General features: G+C 32.2%; 1 protein-coding gene across 1 annotated transcript; it reads right to left on the bottom strand.

The window, feature by feature from the left end:
- Nucleotides 1–4,613: 4,613 nt before the first annotated feature.
- On the bottom strand, nt 4,614–5,470 carry LOC123224824 (zinc finger protein ZAT4-like). The gene has a single exon (XM_044648548.1). The coding sequence runs from the start codon at nt 5,468–5,470 to the stop codon at nt 4,664–4,666; it is 807 nt and encodes a 268-aa protein (XP_044504483.1). The 3' UTR covers nt 4,614–4,663.
- Between the last annotated feature and the right edge of the window lie 14,784 nt (nt 5,471–20,254).

The raw sequence follows: 20,254 nt of genomic DNA on the forward strand, positions 1-20,254 counted from the left end.
CCATAGACATTGAATTCCGACCATTCCCACAACCACCTCAATCACCTTCATTGCCAGCCTAACTATCCTTACAACACCTTAATCACCTTTACAGCCAGCCTAGCCATCCCCACAACCACCTCAATCACCTCCATAACCAACCCAATCATCCCCACAATCACCTCAATCAACTCTACAACCTACAAATGATTAGAGTGATGACTCAGAAGAGAGTGAGACAGTTTTATGATGATGTCTATCATTAGAGTGATGTTTCTAAAGATGACAAAAAGGTTAATGAAGATGATAAGAAAAATCTAAATAAGAATAGGACAATGACAAAAGTTGACAACAGAGTTGAAAATGAAGGAGAGACAGATGATGATCTATCTAACTATGAGGATAAGGGAGGGAATGAAAATTTTGATTCTTCAAGCATGAAGAAACATGCTACAACTAGGTTATCAAGATTTATGAAGGGAAAAACTATCACTTATGCACCTGATGGCAAAATACATTTTTAGGTAGGCCAAATCCTTGAAAGTATAGACCATTTTAGAAATATCTTAAAGAATAACAACATTTAGAGGGGTTTTGAGGCAAAGATAATTTATAATGAAAGGTAACGAATTAAAGTTGTTCATAAAATTGATGGCTGCCCATTCCATCTGTACGCTGCCATGATGATGGATGAGCAGTTGTAGTAAATCATAATCTATGAACATAACCACACTTGTTTGCGAGTTCAAAACAACTGAATGCGTCTGTTGCTTGGGTTATAGAAAAGATGGGTGATTTCATAAAGTCATAAAGAGGTTCAAGTATTAAGCCTCTAGCAGACCAACTGGAGAAAGACTACTTTATTAAAGTGAGCAAGAAAAAGTTATATTGGGCAAGGAAGATTGCTACTAGGATAACCATGAAGGAGCACTCAAACTCTTTCAATTGGTTGTTCAAGTATTGTGAAATACTTAGGGTGACTAATCCAGGGTTGATGGCGGTTTTAAAAGTAATTAGGGATGAGATAATACCCACCCTAGGTTCTATAGGATTTTTGTTAGTTTTTCAGCCAAAAGAAAAGGTTTCTTGGAGGGATGCATACATTTCATTAGTATTGATGGCTGTCACTTGAAAGGACATTTTGGAGGGATGTTGTTGTCTGCCATTTCGGTTGATGCTAATTGTAGAATATTCCCACTAACTATTTGTGTTTGTGAAGTGGAGAACAATGACACTTGAGGTTATTTCATAAAGCTTTTACATGATTTTTTAGGGGATGTGCATCCTATCACTTTCATGAGTGATAGGCAAAAAAGCCTAATTAATGCTCTGGAAACATAATGGCCTAGTGTAACTAGTAGATTTTGTGTGAAACATGTGTATGCAAACTTTAGGAAGAATTTTCCAAGCATATGACTAAGAAACCTATTTTGGAATGTTTGTAGAACAGCAAATAGGATTGACTTTCAAGAAGCTTTGTCACAAGTTAGGTTGGTGGATGAGAAGACTCATAAATAGATGATCAATAATGACCCCAATAAGTGGTCTCGATTTGGTTGTGACATCACTTCCAAATCATACCATATAACAAATAACATGAGCAAGACTTTTAACAACTGTTGGGGGAAGAAAGAGAGCTCCCCATTTTGAGCTTATTGGAACTTTATTGAAGGCAAATCATGACAAGGCTGTAGAGTAGATCAAGGGCTGCATGTTAGTGGGTAACTCCATTACCCCTACTAGTGTATGCAAGGCTGAATAAAAACATTGAGGTAGCTAGAAATGTCTAGATTTTGCATGCGGGTTTGATGGAATTTGAGGTGATCAATATGGGTATTCTACCTAGTAGAATTTACATTTTAGATCTTCAGAAAAGAACATGTGATTGTGGCATATGGCAGCTTTTCGGAGTCCCCTATCAACAAACTATTGTCTCAATATTGCATATGAATTTCCCTTCGTTTAATAACTTTGTTGATAAAAAGCTTACAATCCCAGCATACATGCAAACCTATGCTAGAATGATTTATCCAGTTCTGGATAAAAGGAATTGCCAGACAGTGTTGAAGAAAAGTTGTAGCCTTCGTTTAGACACCCCACTGCTGGTAGACCAAGGAAGGCAAGAAGAAGAGACCTAGATGAAGAACAAAAGAGAAAACAAACCTTTACAGTTAGTTATAGCCTCTACCATGAGATGGGACACAAAAAAAAATCATGCAAATGTAATCCTCCTAATGAAAACAGAAGAAATCAGAAGGTATATATAATATATGCATCATTTTAATTAATTATACATATTTGCTTATATTTAAAGCTGCATATTTATTTGTAAATAGAGAAGAACAATTATGACTATGAATGCATAATCTGTGAGGTTATAGTTTGCTAAAGCTTCATCTTCTAAGGAACATGCATGAATGGTTCTAAAATGTAACAGGTGGTAATCTGTTGTCTGTATCTTCATTTTCATTTTCAGTTTACATTTCTGCATCTCCTAATTGAGTTTCTACATCTTCCAGGCATGTGTGTAGTTACTAGAAGCCTGTTTTCCTATGGAGGAGGCTGCATTATGGATGCTAAATGTTTTGTTTTCATGTTTTGTTGATAAAGTTTTTGATTTTGAAATTAATGATGGAGATGTTTTGATGAAGGGGAGATTAAGATGAGTGAAGAAATGATGTTTGCTGCCCATGTTTTATTGTAATTAACTATGGTGGAAACTTAGTTTTTGTATGTAAAGTGTATCTGCTGCATTTTGATGTAAAGTGCTGCATAACTTATTCTGTAAACACACTTATTTGAAAGTTGCATTATGTTTGCTTTCTCCAGGTTTACATGTTGATTTTGTGTTGCATTATCTTTAGTTTGAGTTGTGAATTGTTTGCTTTCCATTTGACTTGTTTAATCAACAGTTTCAGTTGAGTTTTGTTGCATGCATTATTTGGTGTTGATTTTTAGTTACTTTCCAGGATTAAATTTTGATTTCCAGAGTTTGTCCATTTCAGATAATGTATGCAATAAAACTACTGTGATTTTGATGCTATTGTTTTGACATTTTCAAGTTCAATTGAATTAATCCAGAGCAAGAAACTTGAAAAGAAACTGGCCTGCAACTGTAGTTCTATAAATTGTGATTTTGATATTATTGGTTTACATTTTAAACCCTACAAATGCTATTCTATTGGTAATCTACATTAATGGAAAAATGGTCAAATTAGCATACACTTATGTATTAATTACTAAATTTCAATTTTGCAATTGAGGGTATTATTGTAATATCAATTTTTAAAGGTAAAATAGTTATTTCACTCACAAATTAACAGATTTTGCTAAAGGTGGGACTTGGGATTTTTCAAACCCCTTAGGTGGAACTTTGGGAAAGCATCAAAAGTTAGGTGGAAAATAGTCCTTTGGCCTAATTTTAAATTAAAAATAAAAATATAATCTAATCATATAATGATACATTGTTATTGATATTTAAATTAATACCTAGTATAAGTGTACGTAACATTACTATTTTTTAAATATCTTAATTAAGTTAACTATATAAATTTGCAAAGAGTTTTACTCCATTTTGTTGGGCTTCACTTTAGAGTTCATTGTAAGTGTATAAAACATCACTCATTTGTAAAGTTTTGTATAACTGGTGAGAAATTTGATTGGACAGAGAGAAAACTGATGATTTGATTTTTGTTTTAAAAGATATTTTAATAAGAATTATTTTTGGGGACTGAAAAGTTAAAACAATATTATTGAAATTGTTGTTTGCGAGGTTAAGAAAACCAAGAAGGAAATGATATAAAATTAAAAAAACCATAAAAAGAGAAAGAAAATAAGATAAGAAGATGAAATTGTTGTTAATTGAGAAGATAATAATTAAAAAAATTGAGAAGAAAACAATTAAAAGAACAATGAAATTATGTACACAATATTATGTATAAATAATAATGTATTATTATATGAATGAATGTTATTTTATTTTTAATTTTATAATATTACTATTAAAAAAAGATAATGAAAAAAAAGATGAAGACATAATGCTACGAAGAAAATTATGCAAATTGTTCAATAAGAGGGTTTTTTTTTTTTAACATTTTAGTGTTTTATTATTTCAATATTAAAACTTCAAATTAAAGATATTTTTATCTTTTCAACATTTTTATTTTTAAATTTAATTAACAGAGCCGAATAAAATGTAGAATTTAGAAACGCCTGGTTTTTTCAATTTTGAGAAGTGGAAAATATTCTCTTCTCCCAATTATAAATAATTTGAAAGGAAACATATGGCTTATTGACTTCTTCACCAACTATACAAACTATATATAGGCAGTGATGACAGGGAGGAGCAGATCTTGTATTTATCCAAACAGATACAGTTTATAATGTATTTTCTCCTATATGCAACCGGGAACCTCATCATCTTTATTGAGATAATGACAATATTAAAATGTAAGCAAATAGGCATGATTCCTGTTATCTCTATTTATAGGTGAAAATTTAATTTGTTTACACAACTGAAGAGCCCATTTTTGACCAAATAATTAAAGAGACCTAAACCCTTTTGCACCATTCAATGTATACCACCAGATTCATAAAGATCATGCAGCCATTGTTAAGAAAAAAGCAAAACTAAACTGCTCATCAAAGTTGCAACAAGAACTTAGTACATGCAAATTTATAAACCCTAAAATTTGTTTGAATAATCAAACAAAACTTGGCTTACTTCAGTATCATCTTCTGGTGCAGGTAAATTAAGATCTAAAAATTTTTCACCAGATTTAGAAGAAGAAGAATCCTTATATGAAACACTTGAGTTAGTGAAGTGAACTTTCTTGTGCCCACCCAGGGCTTGGCCAGACTCAAAAACTTTATCACAAATGGGGCACTTGAAAACTCTTGGATCTAAATCTGTAACATCTTCATGCGAACCCTTAAGATTAATTTTGATCTTCTTGTAACTTGCTATATGTCCTCCTAATGCTTGATGAGATCGAAACCCTTTCTTGCATGTTTTACACTTGAATATTTTACTCGTAGTCGTACTGTCACTTTCATCATCGCCTATGTATTTATGATGATTCAGTTTTACTTTGTCTTCTTCTGGCCACTTATCTCTTGAAAGCGTTAAAAGACACATTGCAATTTCTTCAACAGGAAAATTGTCAGTAATTGAACTTACCGATTCTGGGTCAGCCTCAGATGGGTTTCGACGCCGTTTAGATCTTCTCTTTGTTAAGTTTCTGGATGACTCAGCCTCACCTTCAACATCGGAGAGATCATGGTTGACAGATCGATAGGGTTGTATGTGATCTTTGAATGAGTGATTACTCAAGGAAGAAGATGAAGATGAAGACTTGAGAGTAAAAACAGGAGAAGGCTTAGGTTTTGAAGGAATAGGAAGTTTGGCTAAATGAGATCTCATATGACCTCCCATGGCTTTGCCATTAGCAAAACTTCTGTTGCAGATCTTGCAAATCCTCTGTGTGTCCATTGATTCAGATCAAACCTACCTTAAAAAAAAAGAACTATACCTCTGTGTTTCTTTGGCTATATATATATATATATATATATGTGTGTATGTATATGTGAATGAATGAAGAGTCCAAGAAGAGAACGGGAACTTAAGGGGAGTAGGTGAAAGACATTCCTTCTGTAGAGGCCAATAAATAGAAGGCTTACTGTAACTGTGATCCTTACCAAATAAAATTCAGAACATAAATAATAATAGTGATAGAGAGTGGAAGTGACAAATGGTGATCAATGCGTACAGTGCACATGCCAGGAATTGGATTTTATTGGAGTGATTTTATTTCCATATTTCTGTTATCTCCATGTTTAATGACATAAACATCCTGAGAAATTCTTCATTTACAAAGTCAATCATATACATGAAAAGAATTAGTAATCCTCTTAGGGTTTTGGAGGTTAAGGGTGAGGAGGTCGGCTTCAACCCCAACCCCAACTAGACTAAACAAAAAGATGGGTTGAGCCATGTATGGGCCATATTGAAATAGGTGTAGATATATGTATTTGGATTGAAAAAAGGTAACTTATACGAATATGGGTGGACTTATAGGCTGTAAAATTTAAGAAATTTTTTTTTTTAATTTTTTAATTTATAAAATTATGATATATCTTTCAATATTCATAGAACAAGTGAACAAAAGAAAAAAATATATATTTTTTTCCAGTAAGACAAAAGAAACCATCTACTACCTTTATATTATTAGCACAGAAAAATTGAAATGACCCATTTAGATGTACATGATGCAGGAATAATCATACTTATTTCTTAGTTTCTAACTAAACAATTAAATTTCTATATACATAAAAATATTCACCTAAAAGTTACCAAAAAATTTCCTTAAAATGTGATATGGTGACCAAATTTGGTGTAAAATGTTTGGAAAAATTAGGATTATATGCTTGTGGATATCTATGGATAAACCCAATCCACCCACAAAAGTTTATCATCCACGGAAACAAATAACTCATACCCTTTTCTTAAAGATGACTTTGGATGATCTGTTCGTTTTTCGGGTCTAACCCTAACCTCAGATTTTCAGGAATGAGGCTGGCGACAAGGATCCTTGAGAATATACCTACCCCAACTTGGTACTTGAAAATGCCAACATTTTTTACTCTTTTTAGGACAGAAAATTAATTACAAATAATTGTATATGTTTATTTATTTAATCTATTTAATATATTATTCATGACGTATTAGGTTAACATTTATTAAATAGAGTAAATAATATTTTTCCACTGAAGTTTTCCTTTAAAAACACCTTTTCACCTCTAATTGAAATAAGTAATATTTTTTCACTCAATATCAAACTTTGTTTAAAAAACTAATGGTGTAAGGGTAAAATAGTAATTTTACCATCCTTTATATAATTTAATAAAAATGATAGCTTTATATCACACCCAAACATTTTTAGAAAATGACAATTTAACCCTTAAAAGATTTGAAAACTCACAAAATAATCTTTGAATTTTTTTGACCCCCTCCATATTTTAAAACTATGTTGACCTCAATAATTGTAATATAACATTTACACTTATAATTTATTCTATTATGTTCAATTCTTTAGGGGTATAATTATCATTTTTAAAACTATTATGGATAGGCTATATTTAAAAAATTTCTAAAAACCCTTAAATTTTTTTTGAATTGCTCAAAAAGACAAATATTTTCAAAAATCATGGTTCAGCCCCTTATATATGATTTTATGACAAATACACTTCTATCTATTGTTATTTTTAATGGAAATAAAGGGTGAGGATGAAAGAAAATGGAAATAAGAGGCTTTTTATGTAATTTGAATTTAAAATGTTAGTTTTAATTTTTGTTAATTTAAGGTTATATGATAATTTTAAAAATAAAATAGTAGAGATAAAATGGTAATTTACTTTCTAATATTGTTTTTTCATTAACATAATTTAATTTTGGGTAGAAAAAATGTTTATATGCCAACTAAGGGTGAAAAAGCATTTTAAGACCAAACCTTGGGTGGAAAAATGTAAAATACTCTATCAACTATGCATTGTATTTATGTCTTCTTTAATTTTTAAAATCTCCCCTTTAGTTTTGTACTTATAATTATTTATTCGTTTATTTTTAATTTCTTACGTGTTCATCTAAGGTTTAGCCACGCCTTAAGCTCAGCTAGATGTAAGGCCCAATTGTTTATTGGGTTAGATGGTCCACCTTGATGTCAAATCCCATTGCTACTTGACAAAGCTTGCTTACATAAATTTACATAAACTCCAACACTCAAAGACATATTTGTGTAAAGTGTATTATGGTTTTGAATAGGTACTGAATGTGTACACCAATGAGTGTGAAAATTGTATATAAAAAATTCATTTATCTATTCACATAATATTTGAAATAATGAAAAGAAATTCAAATTGTGTGTTTGAAAAGGTTTTCCTAAGCCTATTTAAGGTTGAATGACTATGACTGCCCTTTGTCCTGCTTTGCCTATATCGAATCTAATTGCTGATCCCTCATCATCGTTGAACAAAAACATTGACTTTTTATTGTGTTGTCCTCACCTATAACACCAAACCAACTAGGCTTAGTTGGATCTTTTTGATCCCATTAAGTTGAGATGCTTGGTCTTATCACACATTTCTTCTCCTCCTCCATTGCCTCATTGCCTCACCTCGAGAGAGTGAAGATTGATAAGAATACTAATGAGCTTTTGAGCTTTGATTGGCAATATATATATATATATATATATATATATATATATATATATATATATATATATATATATATATATATTTTTTTTTTTAAAATTCCACAAAACTTTCTTACTTCTAATTATGCTTCAATGCTTGCCTTGAGAAATTAGTCGTTGGCTCTAAAAAGTTCTTTGATTTTTTTGGTAGAGTCTCAAGGAATAGGCATTATTGATCAAAGTCTCTGAATTTGTTAAAAAAGATTGACTTTAAAAAGTTTAACAGTCATATATATTTATTTTTCTTATGCTTAGAATGAGCATTTAATTATTGTTTCACTCTATCCAATTTTTCCTGAACATGTGACTAAAAACAAAAACTTCTTGTTTTTTGTGGAATGGCTTAAGGACTTTTTGAGGTATGGTCATTTCAAAATTGGAATGGGTGTTTGACCTTGAATTTTTATTTTTTCAACTTTCCAAAACATTGAACAAGCTTGGGAATAGACTCATTTGACTTGAAATTATATGGAACGAGTTTTCATATCTTGAAAGAGCATTCCATCTTCATTCCTTTTTTTTGTTTGGTGCAACTTTGGGTTGAATAGGGATTGACTAAGCGAACAAACTCACTCTTTGTTGAATAATCTTTCTAGGAAATGAAACAAGTGCTATGTGCATATTTTTGCAATTTTTACACTTCTCTTGCATATTCTTTTTGGTCGTGACCTAAGTCATGCCTTAAAAATTTGTTAGTGCTTTAAACAATCATTTGTCTTAGTTTTGACACATCAAAACACACAAAGTCCAACACCATTTTCTTTTTATTTTTTTATTAAACTTACATAGGTTGATCTTGAATTTTTATTTTTTCAACATTTCCTAAGCGAACAAACTCACTCTTTATTGAATGATCTTTCTGGTAAATGGAACAAGTGTTATGTGCATACTTTTACAATTCTTACACTTCTCTTGCATATTCATTTTGGTCATGACCTAAGTCATGCCTTAGAAATTTGTTAGTGCTTCAAACAATCATTTGTCTAAGTTTTGACACATCAAAACACACAAAGTGCAACACCATTTTGTTTTTATTATTTTTTTTAAACTTACATAGTTTAATCTTGAATTTTTATTTTTTCAACTTTTCCAAAACATTGAATAGACTTGGGAATAGACTTATTCTTCACTTGAAATTATATGGACCAAGTGTTTCATATCTTGAATGAGCATTCCATCTTCATTTTTTTTGTTGGTCCAACTTTGGGTTGAATAGGGACCAACTAAGCGAACAAACTCACTCTTTGTTGAATGATCTTTTTTGGGAAATGGAACAAGTATTATGTGCATACTTTTGCAATTCTTACATTTCTCTTGCATATTCATTTTGGTCATGACCTTAGTCATGCCTTATAAATTTGTTAGTGCTTTATACAATCATTTGTCTTAGTTTTGACACATCAAAACACACGAAGTCCAACACCATTTTGTTCTTTTTTTTTTTTAATTAAACTTACATAATTTACCAATTTTCCCCTTTATTCATTCTTTCTTCTTCTCGCATTCCTATTTATTTCATGTCATTTATTCAAAACCATATCTCTTTCCAAAAATTTTCAACTTATAACAACAAACAAGATAATGAACATTAAGAAACAAGCCTAATTTCTCATTCAATTAACAAAAAAAAAACTAATAAATAATTATTTTTCATGATCATGACCTTGGTGGCATCGTCCAAACCATGATTGGCCAAATCACAACCTTATTGACACCAACTATTAGCTAGATAGTAGCCCACTCAGTGCTACATAGATCACAATATGCTGATGAAGACCCATTCATATTTTACAATCTTTGGATTTCGTTTTGACCAAATCAATCTCATTACCTTCTTATTCACAAACATCACACAAGAACCATAACCCAAACATGTTGTTGTTAAATTTATTTTATTTTTATCATTTTATTTGTTTGATTTGTATCGCATTGGTGTTGGAGATGAAAAGGTGTGCGGATAGAGACAATTTTTTTAAAGGAAGGTTTAAACTTATATTTTTGGTTAATATTTTTTTAGTTCATTTTAAAAAATAATTTTGTATGTTGATTTTTGGATTTTGGTTTCAAAAAGAAAAATTGATGTAGTGGCGTTATGTGGTATTGGTGGTGTTATTTTAGAATGCATTATAAGTTTTTTATTATTATTTTAGAAAAACTTCGTTCAGATATTGAATTGTTACAAAGTATAATGCTATTTTAGTAAATGGTGCATTTTGCTCAAAACATAATGCTTTGGTCTTATAATTAACATTGATAAAAGTTAGTTAGGTTTTTCTTCATTCAACTAAGTTTTCTTCTCTATGTCTATTCTTTTACTTCTCACACTAAAAGGGAATATAGGGTTATAAATGGGTGATTCAATCTAACTAGGATTCAATGGTGATAATGGAAAATATGGTAAGATTATTATAGAATGCATCTACAGTAAGTCTTTTGTTAACTATCATTTTCATTTTATCAAATGTAAGGCGGAGATTAATCTTGTCATGCTTTTTTTTTTTTTTTGGGTTAGCTAATCTTGTTGTGTTGTAATGTGCTATTTTGATGTATAAAAACTGTATTTGAGATATTTTCTTGTAAGTTGATCCTGCTAATCAATAAGAAATCGATGTATTTTTCACTTCTTGCTCTGTTTTTGAATCTCATAATTTTTTGCTGAACTATGGATGTATTTGCTTTAGTACTTGAAGATTAGAGTAGCCTTGCTGTGTTGTTCTTTAGTATTTGAAAAGTAGTTAGTTTTTGGTGATTAGTTTTATGGTATCAAAGCCATAGACAAATGTTTAATGTTGGCTGATCCATCACATATGGTCTTTTCATCTGAGCTAAATGCTACAACTAATTATGTTCCTTTTACTGAAACTAGTAGTAGCAATATAGTCCAGATTTCTAGTCTGCAACCTATAAACCCTAAGTTTTGTAACACCTATCTCCAGATGGATACCCTTACATGAAATATGACTCAGAAAGACGTGCACAATTTAACTTTCCCCAATCATAGTAGAGTTTAAGCATGATAGTATATACTCAAAACTCAACATGCATACAAAAAGATGTATTAAATAACTTCATTCATAAAATACTAAAAATTTTCCCAATAAATACTATGTATGAAATCCATACTCAATAAACTTTGGTGCATAAACATTAAAAATATTTGGAATGTCATAAAATAAAAACAAGGACTCATAAAATTTGAAATGATGATAATGGCCTTTGCCCTATCCAACGAACTGAGCTAGATTGCTGATTTCTCTGCATGCCCCGTTACTCACCTTTAATTGCAAGATTATGTGAGTAAAAAATGCTCAGTAAGTAGGTGACCTCTCGACACCTTGCATACAACATAACTTAAATCCTTATGTTCCTTCACTAACTCTAAATGTGGTTAAAGCAGATGTCTTTTAGCATCCTCCTATGCTCATCCATCTATTTTTAGCACTCTCATGCCCTAAATACATAGACAATGTCACATAGACTACTAAAGCCTAAACTAAACTCAACATATCTAAGACCTTTGTGAAAGTAATTGACAACCTAGATGTTTGCTAACTATTGTGTTTTGCACACATGCTAGTTAGACTTTTGGGCTAACTAGCTATGATACCCTAGTCATAATCTCTCTCTTATCATATACGCATAGTTATAAGACTACTTAACTGTATTAACATCCTTGGATAGCCCTTACCATGAGTGCATATGTGATGCATCCGAGTGACTATGTGAAGTACTAACTATATTACCACTATCTCTTACCATGCACATTTGAACTGAATATAAGTGGCTGAAATGCCTTGGTGTCGAGCGCATGATGTATCTCATAGGTATCTGTCTTGTAATATCTACAAGTAAACCCTAAGGGTACTAATGCTTTTTCTAAAAATTTCAATGTTAAACGGGTTGAAATTGAAGATATTATTTTTATTAGGCCAAAATAATATATGGAAGTTTTGTTTGGGCTTAAGGGTTGGTCCATATAAATAAATCCTAAAAGATGGATTTTAATTAGTTAAAATGCATTAGAGACTTCATTAGCTAAGAGTTCTAAGTACCCTAGGGTTAATGGCTGTTAAAAAAAGGAAAGTTTCGGTCGTGATAACACCGAATAATAGAAGTTTTATTAGCTGTGATTTTTTCTATAAATCAATTGATTAGCTATGATTTTTTCTGTAAATAGATTGATTAGTCAACCATGTAATTAGTTAGGCCAGCTAGCACTTTTTAGTTTTCCATATTTTGTTCTTGTATTCTCTACTATAAAGGGAACCCGTGTAAAACATTGAAAGATGCATCAATACAAAAAATTCTTCCTCTTTCTAGTCCTTTGCAAGTTTATATGGTATTAGAGCCACCTTAAAAAACCCTAGTTTTTTTTTGCACATTTTTTTCCTCTAGTCGATCAGTCATGTCTGACGTTTCCTCTGAGTTAACTCTATCTCTTACAACCAACCCTGCAACTCAAAGGCCTAACACCGATTCTCACTCTGTTCAAATCACCACTATTCACCTTAATGGTGATAATTATTTACGGTGGTCCCAATCCATTCAGTTGTACATTAGAGGGCGGGGAAAGATTGGGTACCTGACAGGAGACAAGAAGGAACCAACACTGGAGGATCCAACATATGCGACTTGGGACACAGAAAATTCTATGGTGATGACTTGGCTTGTGAATTCGATGGACGAGGATATTAGCTCTAACTATATATGCTACTCCACGACCAAAGAACTTTAGGATAATGTGAGTCAGATGTACTCAGATTTAGGAAATCAGTCTCAGATTTATGAATTGACTATAAAGCTTGGTGAGATTCGACAGAGGGAAGACTCAGTCACTAAGTATTTCAACTCTTTGAAGCGCCTGTGGCAAGACTTGGATCTGTTCAACAATTATGAATGGAAATCCACTGAAGATGCCAATCACAACAAACAAACTGTAGAGGCTCATCGTATTTACAAATTCCTTGCTAGACTCAACGTGAAATTTGATGAGGTACGAGGACGGATCATTGGCAGGACTCCACTTCCTCCAATTGGTGAGGTGTTTGCTAAGGTTCGAAGAGAAGAGAGTCGCAGACATGTAATGTTGGGAAAAAAGATTACCAATGTGCCTGTTGAAGGTTCTGCCCTTGTTGCTGAGGCTACTGCTAATAAAGCTACCAATTTTCAGCACAAGACTGAAGAAAAGCCACAGGTCTAGTGTGTCTACTGTAACAAACCGTGCCATACTCGAGATACTTGCTGGAAAATTCATAGAAAACCAGTAAATTGGAAGAGTAGCAAGTCTGGTGACAAAGATAGTCGTGCGATTCCTACTGCCAATGAAGCTGGAACAAGTCCCTTCAGCAAGGAGCAGATGGATCACCTTCTAAAGCTGTTGAAATCTAATCTCTCATCTGATATTCCTAGTGTTTCTATTGCACAAACAGGTAGTGTTTTTAATACCCTTTATTGTTTAAATCTTGCTCCATGGATCATCGATTCTGGAGCCTCTGATCATATGACTAGCCTTTCCAATCTTTTTAGCACTTATTCACCATGTTCTGGCCTTGAAAAAATTAGAATTGCAGATGGTAGTTTCTCACCTATTGTAGGGAAAGGTTTGATTAAATTATCTCAAAATATAGTTCTTAAATCTGTTCTTCATGTCCCTAAACTAGACTGTAATCTTTTGTCTATGAGTAAACTAGCCAAAGAATCTAATTGTCATGTTATTTTCTATGATTCCTACTGTGAATTTCAGGACCGGAACTCGGGGAAGAAGATTAGCAGTGCTAAGATGATAGATGGACTTTACTATTTTGATGATGACTTCTCCAGTAATAAAAAAGCTCAGAGCTTTAGTAGTGTTAGTTCTAATTCTGTTTATGAACAAATAATGCTTTGGCATTTAAGACTAGGACATCCCAGTTTTCCATATCTTAAACATTTGTTTCCTACCTTATTTAAAGGTCTGGATTGTTCATCATTTTATTGTGAAAATTGTTGCTTATCTAAGAGTCATTGTACTACTTATTTACCAAAACCTTATATTTCTTCAAAACCATTTTATTTAATACATAGTGATGTTTGGGGACCTTCAAGAGTCACTACTATCTCTAGAAAAAAATGGTTTGTTACCTTTATAAATGATCATACCCGTTTATGTTGGGTTTATCTGATGAATGGAAAGTCTGAGGTTGAAAAACTTTTTAAAGATTTTTATACAATGGTTGAAACACAATTTCAAACAAAAATTAGCATTTTTCACACAGATAATGGAATCGAGTATTTTAAAGGAATTTTGGGAAGTTTTTTGAAAGAAAAGGGTATACATCATCAGTCTACTTGTGCGGTTACCCCTCAACAAAATGGGATTGCTGAAAGAAAAAATAAACATTTACTTGAAGTAGCTCGTGCTATAATGTTTTCAATGAATGTTCTAAAGTATTTTTAGGGGGAAGCTGTTTTAACAGCATCTTTTTTGATTAACGAGATGCCTACTAGAGTTCTAAAATTTAGCACACCATTAGAGTGTTTCAAAAAAAATTTTCCTGTGTCAAGAATGTACTTGGATTTGCCATTAAAGGTGTTTGGTTGCATTGTTTTTGTCTATATGCCTAATAATACTAGGTCTAAACTTGATCCTCGAGCTGAAAAATGTGTTTTCATAGGGTATGCAGCTAATAAAAAGGGATATAAGTGCTATAATCCCCAAACAAAGAAACTTTATGTGAGTATAGATGTCTCTTTCTTTGAAAATAAACCCTACTTTCACAAAAATTATCTTCAGGGGGAGAATGAGGTGATGGAAGAAAATTTTTGGGATTTATTTCCTACTCCTTTACCAAATGTGATTTTGACTACTTCACCACATTCCTTTCTTTCAACTGTTTTTCCTGAAACTCAAAATCAGGAACAATCTGAACCCAAGATTCAAAGTCAGGAACAAAGTGATAAAATCAATGAAAATAATGAAGGGAATCCTAGTCATATAGTGCCAAACATTACTGTATCTGAAATAGGGGGAGAATCACTATAACAAAATCTTGAGTTTATGGTTTATACTTAGAGAAGACTTCATGAAAGGAGTCAAAGTCAGCCTATTCCTCTTGGAAATGATCAATCTCGACCTTTGGGAACTAGACCTCTAAATATCACAGGTAAGTCTGATCTTAATTCATCTTCAGTTCCTATTACTATCCCTAGCAAAGAACCATCAGACCATGATATTCCTATAGCCATTAGAAAAGGAACCCGAACTTGTACCAAAAATCCTAGATATCCTATTGCCAAATACCTTTCTTATGAAAAACTTTCTCATACTCATAGGGCATATACTTCAAAAATCTCACACTTGTTTGTTCCAAGAAACATTTAGGAAGCTCTAGATGATTCGAATTGGAAATTAGCAATAATGGAAAAGATGAATGCTCTTAGACGAAGTGGTACTTGGGAGATAGTTGATTTACCTAAGAAGAAGAGAACAGTTGGCTACAAGTGGGTCTTTATAGTGAAATGCAAAGCTGATGGTAGCATAGAGAGATACAAGGCTAGACTAGTTATAAAAGGGTTCACTCAGACGTATGGGATCGATTATCAGGAAACCTTTGCTCCTGTAGCTAAGATAAACTCTATCAGAATCTTGTTATCTTTAGCTGTGAATTTCAACTGGCCATTACACCAGTTAGATGTTAAAAATGCCTTTTTAAATGGAGATCTTGAGGATGAGGTCTTTATGAGTCTACCACTTGGGTTTGAGGGAGAATTAAGACAAAACAAAGTTTGTAAACTAAAAAAGTCGTTATATGGTCTCAAACAATCCCCTAGAGCTTGGTTTGAGAGATTTGAGAGAGCTGTGAAGAGTTGTGGCTATTGTCAGAGCCAGACTGACCATACTATATTTTATAAACATAGTAGTGAAGGCAAAGTTACAATTTTAATTGTCTATGTGGATGATATAGTCTTAACAGGTGATGACAATGAAGAATTGGAGAGGCTAAAAAAGAGACTTGCAACTGACTTTGAAATTAAGGATTTAGGTGCTTTGAAGTACTTTCTTGGAATGGAATTTCCTAGATCTAAAAAAGGTATATTTGTGAATCAACATAAATATGTTCTCAATTTACTTGATGAAACAGGTCTACTAGGATGTAAACCAGCCGAAACACCCATTGAGCCCAACCTTAAGCTACAACCTTCTAAAAAGGTCTTGAAGAGAGAGCAATATCAGAAGCTTGTTAGAAGACTAATCTACTTGTCATATACACATCCGGATATCACATTTGCAGTTAGCATGGTTAGCTAGTACATGCATTCACCTGGACAAGAACACTTTGATGTAGTCTATAAAATTCTCAGATATCTAAAGGGAACCCCTAGAAGAGGTTTATTGTTATAAAATCATGGGCATTTGCAAATTGAAGCCTATATTGATGCAGATTGGGCTGGTAGTGTTATAGATAGATGGTCAACTTCTGGCTACTGCACGTTTATTGTAGGCAACCTTGTTACTTGGTGAAGTAAGAAGCAGAATGTAGTAGCAAGAAGTAGTGCAGAGGCCGAGTTTAGATAAGTTGCTCATGGAATTTGTGAGGAGTTGTGGATAAAAAGACTGTTGGAAGATTTGAAGATCTCTAGTTCATTACCCATAAAATTATACTGTGACAATAAAACTGCTATTTCAATAGCTCACAATCCAGTACTTCATGACAGAACAAAGCATGTAGAGGTTGACAAACACTTTATCAAGGAAAAACTCAAAAGTGGCGTGATCTGTATGCCGTACATTCCTACTACCGAACAAGTTACAAATGTATTCACAAAAGGACTTCCTACAAGATAGTTTGATAGAATTATTGGCAAACTGGCTATGAAGGATATCTTTAAACCAACTTGAGGGGGAGTGTTAAAAAAAGGAAAGTTTCGGTAGTGATAACACCGAATAATAGGAGTTTTATTAGCTGTGATTTTTTCTATAAATAAATTAATTAGCTGTGATTTTTTCTATAAATGGATTGATTAGTCAACTATTTAATTAGTTAGGCCAGCTAGCGTTTTTTAGTCTTCCAGATTTTGTTCTTATATTCTCTCTTATAAAGGGAACCCGTGTAAAACATTGAAAGGTGCATCAATACAAAAAATTCTTCCTCTTTCTAGTCCTTTGCAAGTTTATAATGGCTTATACAAGCTACTTTTCACCCAAGCTTTAAAGTTTTTTGGTTTGTACCACTTTAATTGAGAAAGAAAAAAAGAGAGTTGAGAGAAAAGAAAGGTAGATTTGACACGAAAGCCAAAAAACATAAGAAGAATAAGAATAAAAGAGAAAAACATTGTGCCTAGATTTTTAATGTATGTCCATGAGAGATTTTTGGTTTCTCTTAATTTCATTGTTGGATCATTTTAATTTTTGGACTGTTGGTAAAAGACTCATTATTCTTTATTCTGAATAGTGGAGATCATGTTTTGTTTCTCCAATAATTGGTTATCTATGTTGGAATGTGGCATTAGATTCAGACAAGTAGTGTAGGCTTCTTCCCTTAAGTTATTGTATCTTAGATGGATTTTCCTGATTGATTGATATAATCTCCTTGTTAGTTTATTATCCTTATTCTTGGATGATTTATTGAATGTTTCTTGGACTGTTTTGATGATATTTATGGTTGGAATCCTAGAAAGTTTCCAGATGAGTCAAATAAGGTTACATTCTTAAACCTAGAATGTGTTGGTGCAATGTGGTTACTTTAGATTGAGTTTTGTAGATATGAAGGCTTATTGTGATGAAGCATTGCAAGCTATAATCTATAGTTTCTAGTCCAACAACCAGCCAAGAAATAAATTCTTAGAAAATCTTGCATCATCTCACCAAGGTTTGCATGCATGTAATGTATATTCAAGCAGCTTGCATGAAAAAGTTGATTAGTGCATGTTGTGAGGTCTTTTTGGACATATTTTTTGTGGTGCAGTCGAGCATATGTGACATGTTCAAAGCTAGTTTATTGGCTGGAAAAATTTAGGGGGTATAGGTCAATTTTAGGTTGTAAAATTTAGTTTCCTGAGGATGTTGATAAGCTCTTAAAAGATACTCAATGAGATAACTTCAAATGTTTTAGAAATGAGATGTTTGTTTTAAAGTTTTAAAGCAAGCGAAATTTTGGTATGAGATAAGCATCTGTTTTTGGCAATAATTAGTGAATGAAGGAAAATGCACCTAATGTCATTTGAATTAGGCTAAATTACCCTTTTACCCCTAAGCCAAGTGAATGATGAGGATTTAAACTAGAAAAGCTAAAAGTCTAAGAAAGAAAGAAAAATGGTAGTTAGCCAATTAAAGGTGCCCAAATTTGTGGAACATGACACCAAACCTTGTTTGAGTCAGATTTAACTTGAAAAATAGTAAAAATCTAGAAAAGAGAGGTAGACCTAGATAACCATCAGTTGTGTGCATAAGTGGCTAATTATGTGAAAGAAATAAGGTTAGGTGAGAGATAAATACTGATGAGATGCATTATTCACTCATTGCCAATGCATACTAGCCACATAGTTCAGTTCATCGGTTCACGGTAAAAGAGTGGCTTATAGTTAGTTTCTCATGTGGTTAGCAAAATGCATCACATCCGTGCTAATGGTAAGGGAAACCCAAAAGTGGTTTTAAGTAAGTGGTTGTAGCACCCCTCTTTAGATACATATCCCCTTTAGAATATAACTCAAAGAGTTGTGTACAACTTGACCTTTTAATTAAAAATAGGGGATAATTAAGACATTGAAACATCACACCTTAAAGGTCATGTCCTTTAAAGGAAATTTTAATTAAAACTGAGAGAGCGAAAAAGAAAAAAATTAAAATTAAAAATAAATCCAAAGCTTATATTAACTCGAAAGTTATAAATAATTTAATTTCATTAATAATTCATATAGAAACCAAATAAACAAACCGAGTATTAATTGAAAACCAATAATAGAATAACGTAAAACCATGTTGAAATTCAAAACAAACAATTCAATAGTGTGTTCAAGTTTTGCATATCAAACTTTGTATAATTTTATTAAATAACATAAAAGAGATTCCAAATTCCTATGCCTCCACCATTGATTAGCTACCCCGTAGTCCATCACAAACTTATTTCATACCTACAAGACCGAATATAAAATGAGTGAGTAACAAATTACTCAATAAGTAATAATCTTTATCCTATTTTATTAATCGATTTTTCTGAATTTTCATTTATCTTGTATTTAGTCTTTCAGAATTCTTATTTTTTTAAGAATAATTATCATTTCAATTTATTTTATTTCTTAATGCCGATCGGTCTAGATCGTATCAAGTATTAGACACCCTGGCCATATGACTTCTTTCTGATGGCTATTGTAGTCTATGATACATATGAATCAATCTTTATCATATCACCCTCTAATAGACATCCCTCTATATGGGTGCATACTATGGACTATGCATCCTCTCAATGGACCAACACCTCTCAATAGTGCATAGCCTATGTCACAAGTACCCTTTTAATACAATCTTCTACCTCATATCATTATATGACACAAGTGATTAATCATTCTCTCAATCTCTGGACTCTGAATCCCATCATCCTAATCATGTGTCATACAATATTTTATATTTAGTTCTAAGTTTAATGACATTCTTATGAAAATATGATTTGATAATTGTACTATCCTTTTAAATAAGAATTCTTGATAAAATCAAATAAATGTATAATCATACATCTTTTGCATGAGTGTGCATAAAAATAATTTTCTTGCATACATATTCTATCATAAAGTATGTAATCATAAATTCATGCAAGATTGTGTCACAAAATAACACAGGTATTTGTAATACTATTTATAATTCATTTGTAGTACTAAAACCACTCTAATATAAAATCTATAACTGGACGATTGTGTGGGCTGATAGCAAAAGGCAAACACATTTGAGTACATCTAAGGGCACGGTTTATTTTCTTTTTCCTTCAACAACCACCATTTTTTTCCACCAACATCACAACATTTAATTATTTTCTTTTTCCTTTTTTTGCTTTCAC

This window comes from Mangifera indica, chromosome 9 (assembly GCF_011075055.1).
Source record: "Mangifera indica cultivar Alphonso chromosome 9, CATAS_Mindica_2.1, whole genome shotgun sequence".
Taxonomy (NCBI): domain Eukaryota; kingdom Viridiplantae; phylum Streptophyta; class Magnoliopsida; order Sapindales; family Anacardiaceae; genus Mangifera; species Mangifera indica.

What these genes read in the sequence shown, in the direction of transcription:
- LOC123224824 (XM_044648548.1), bottom strand. Translation starts at nt 5,470, where the DNA reads ATGGACACACAGAGGATTTGCAAGATCTGCAACAGAAGTTTTGCTAAT.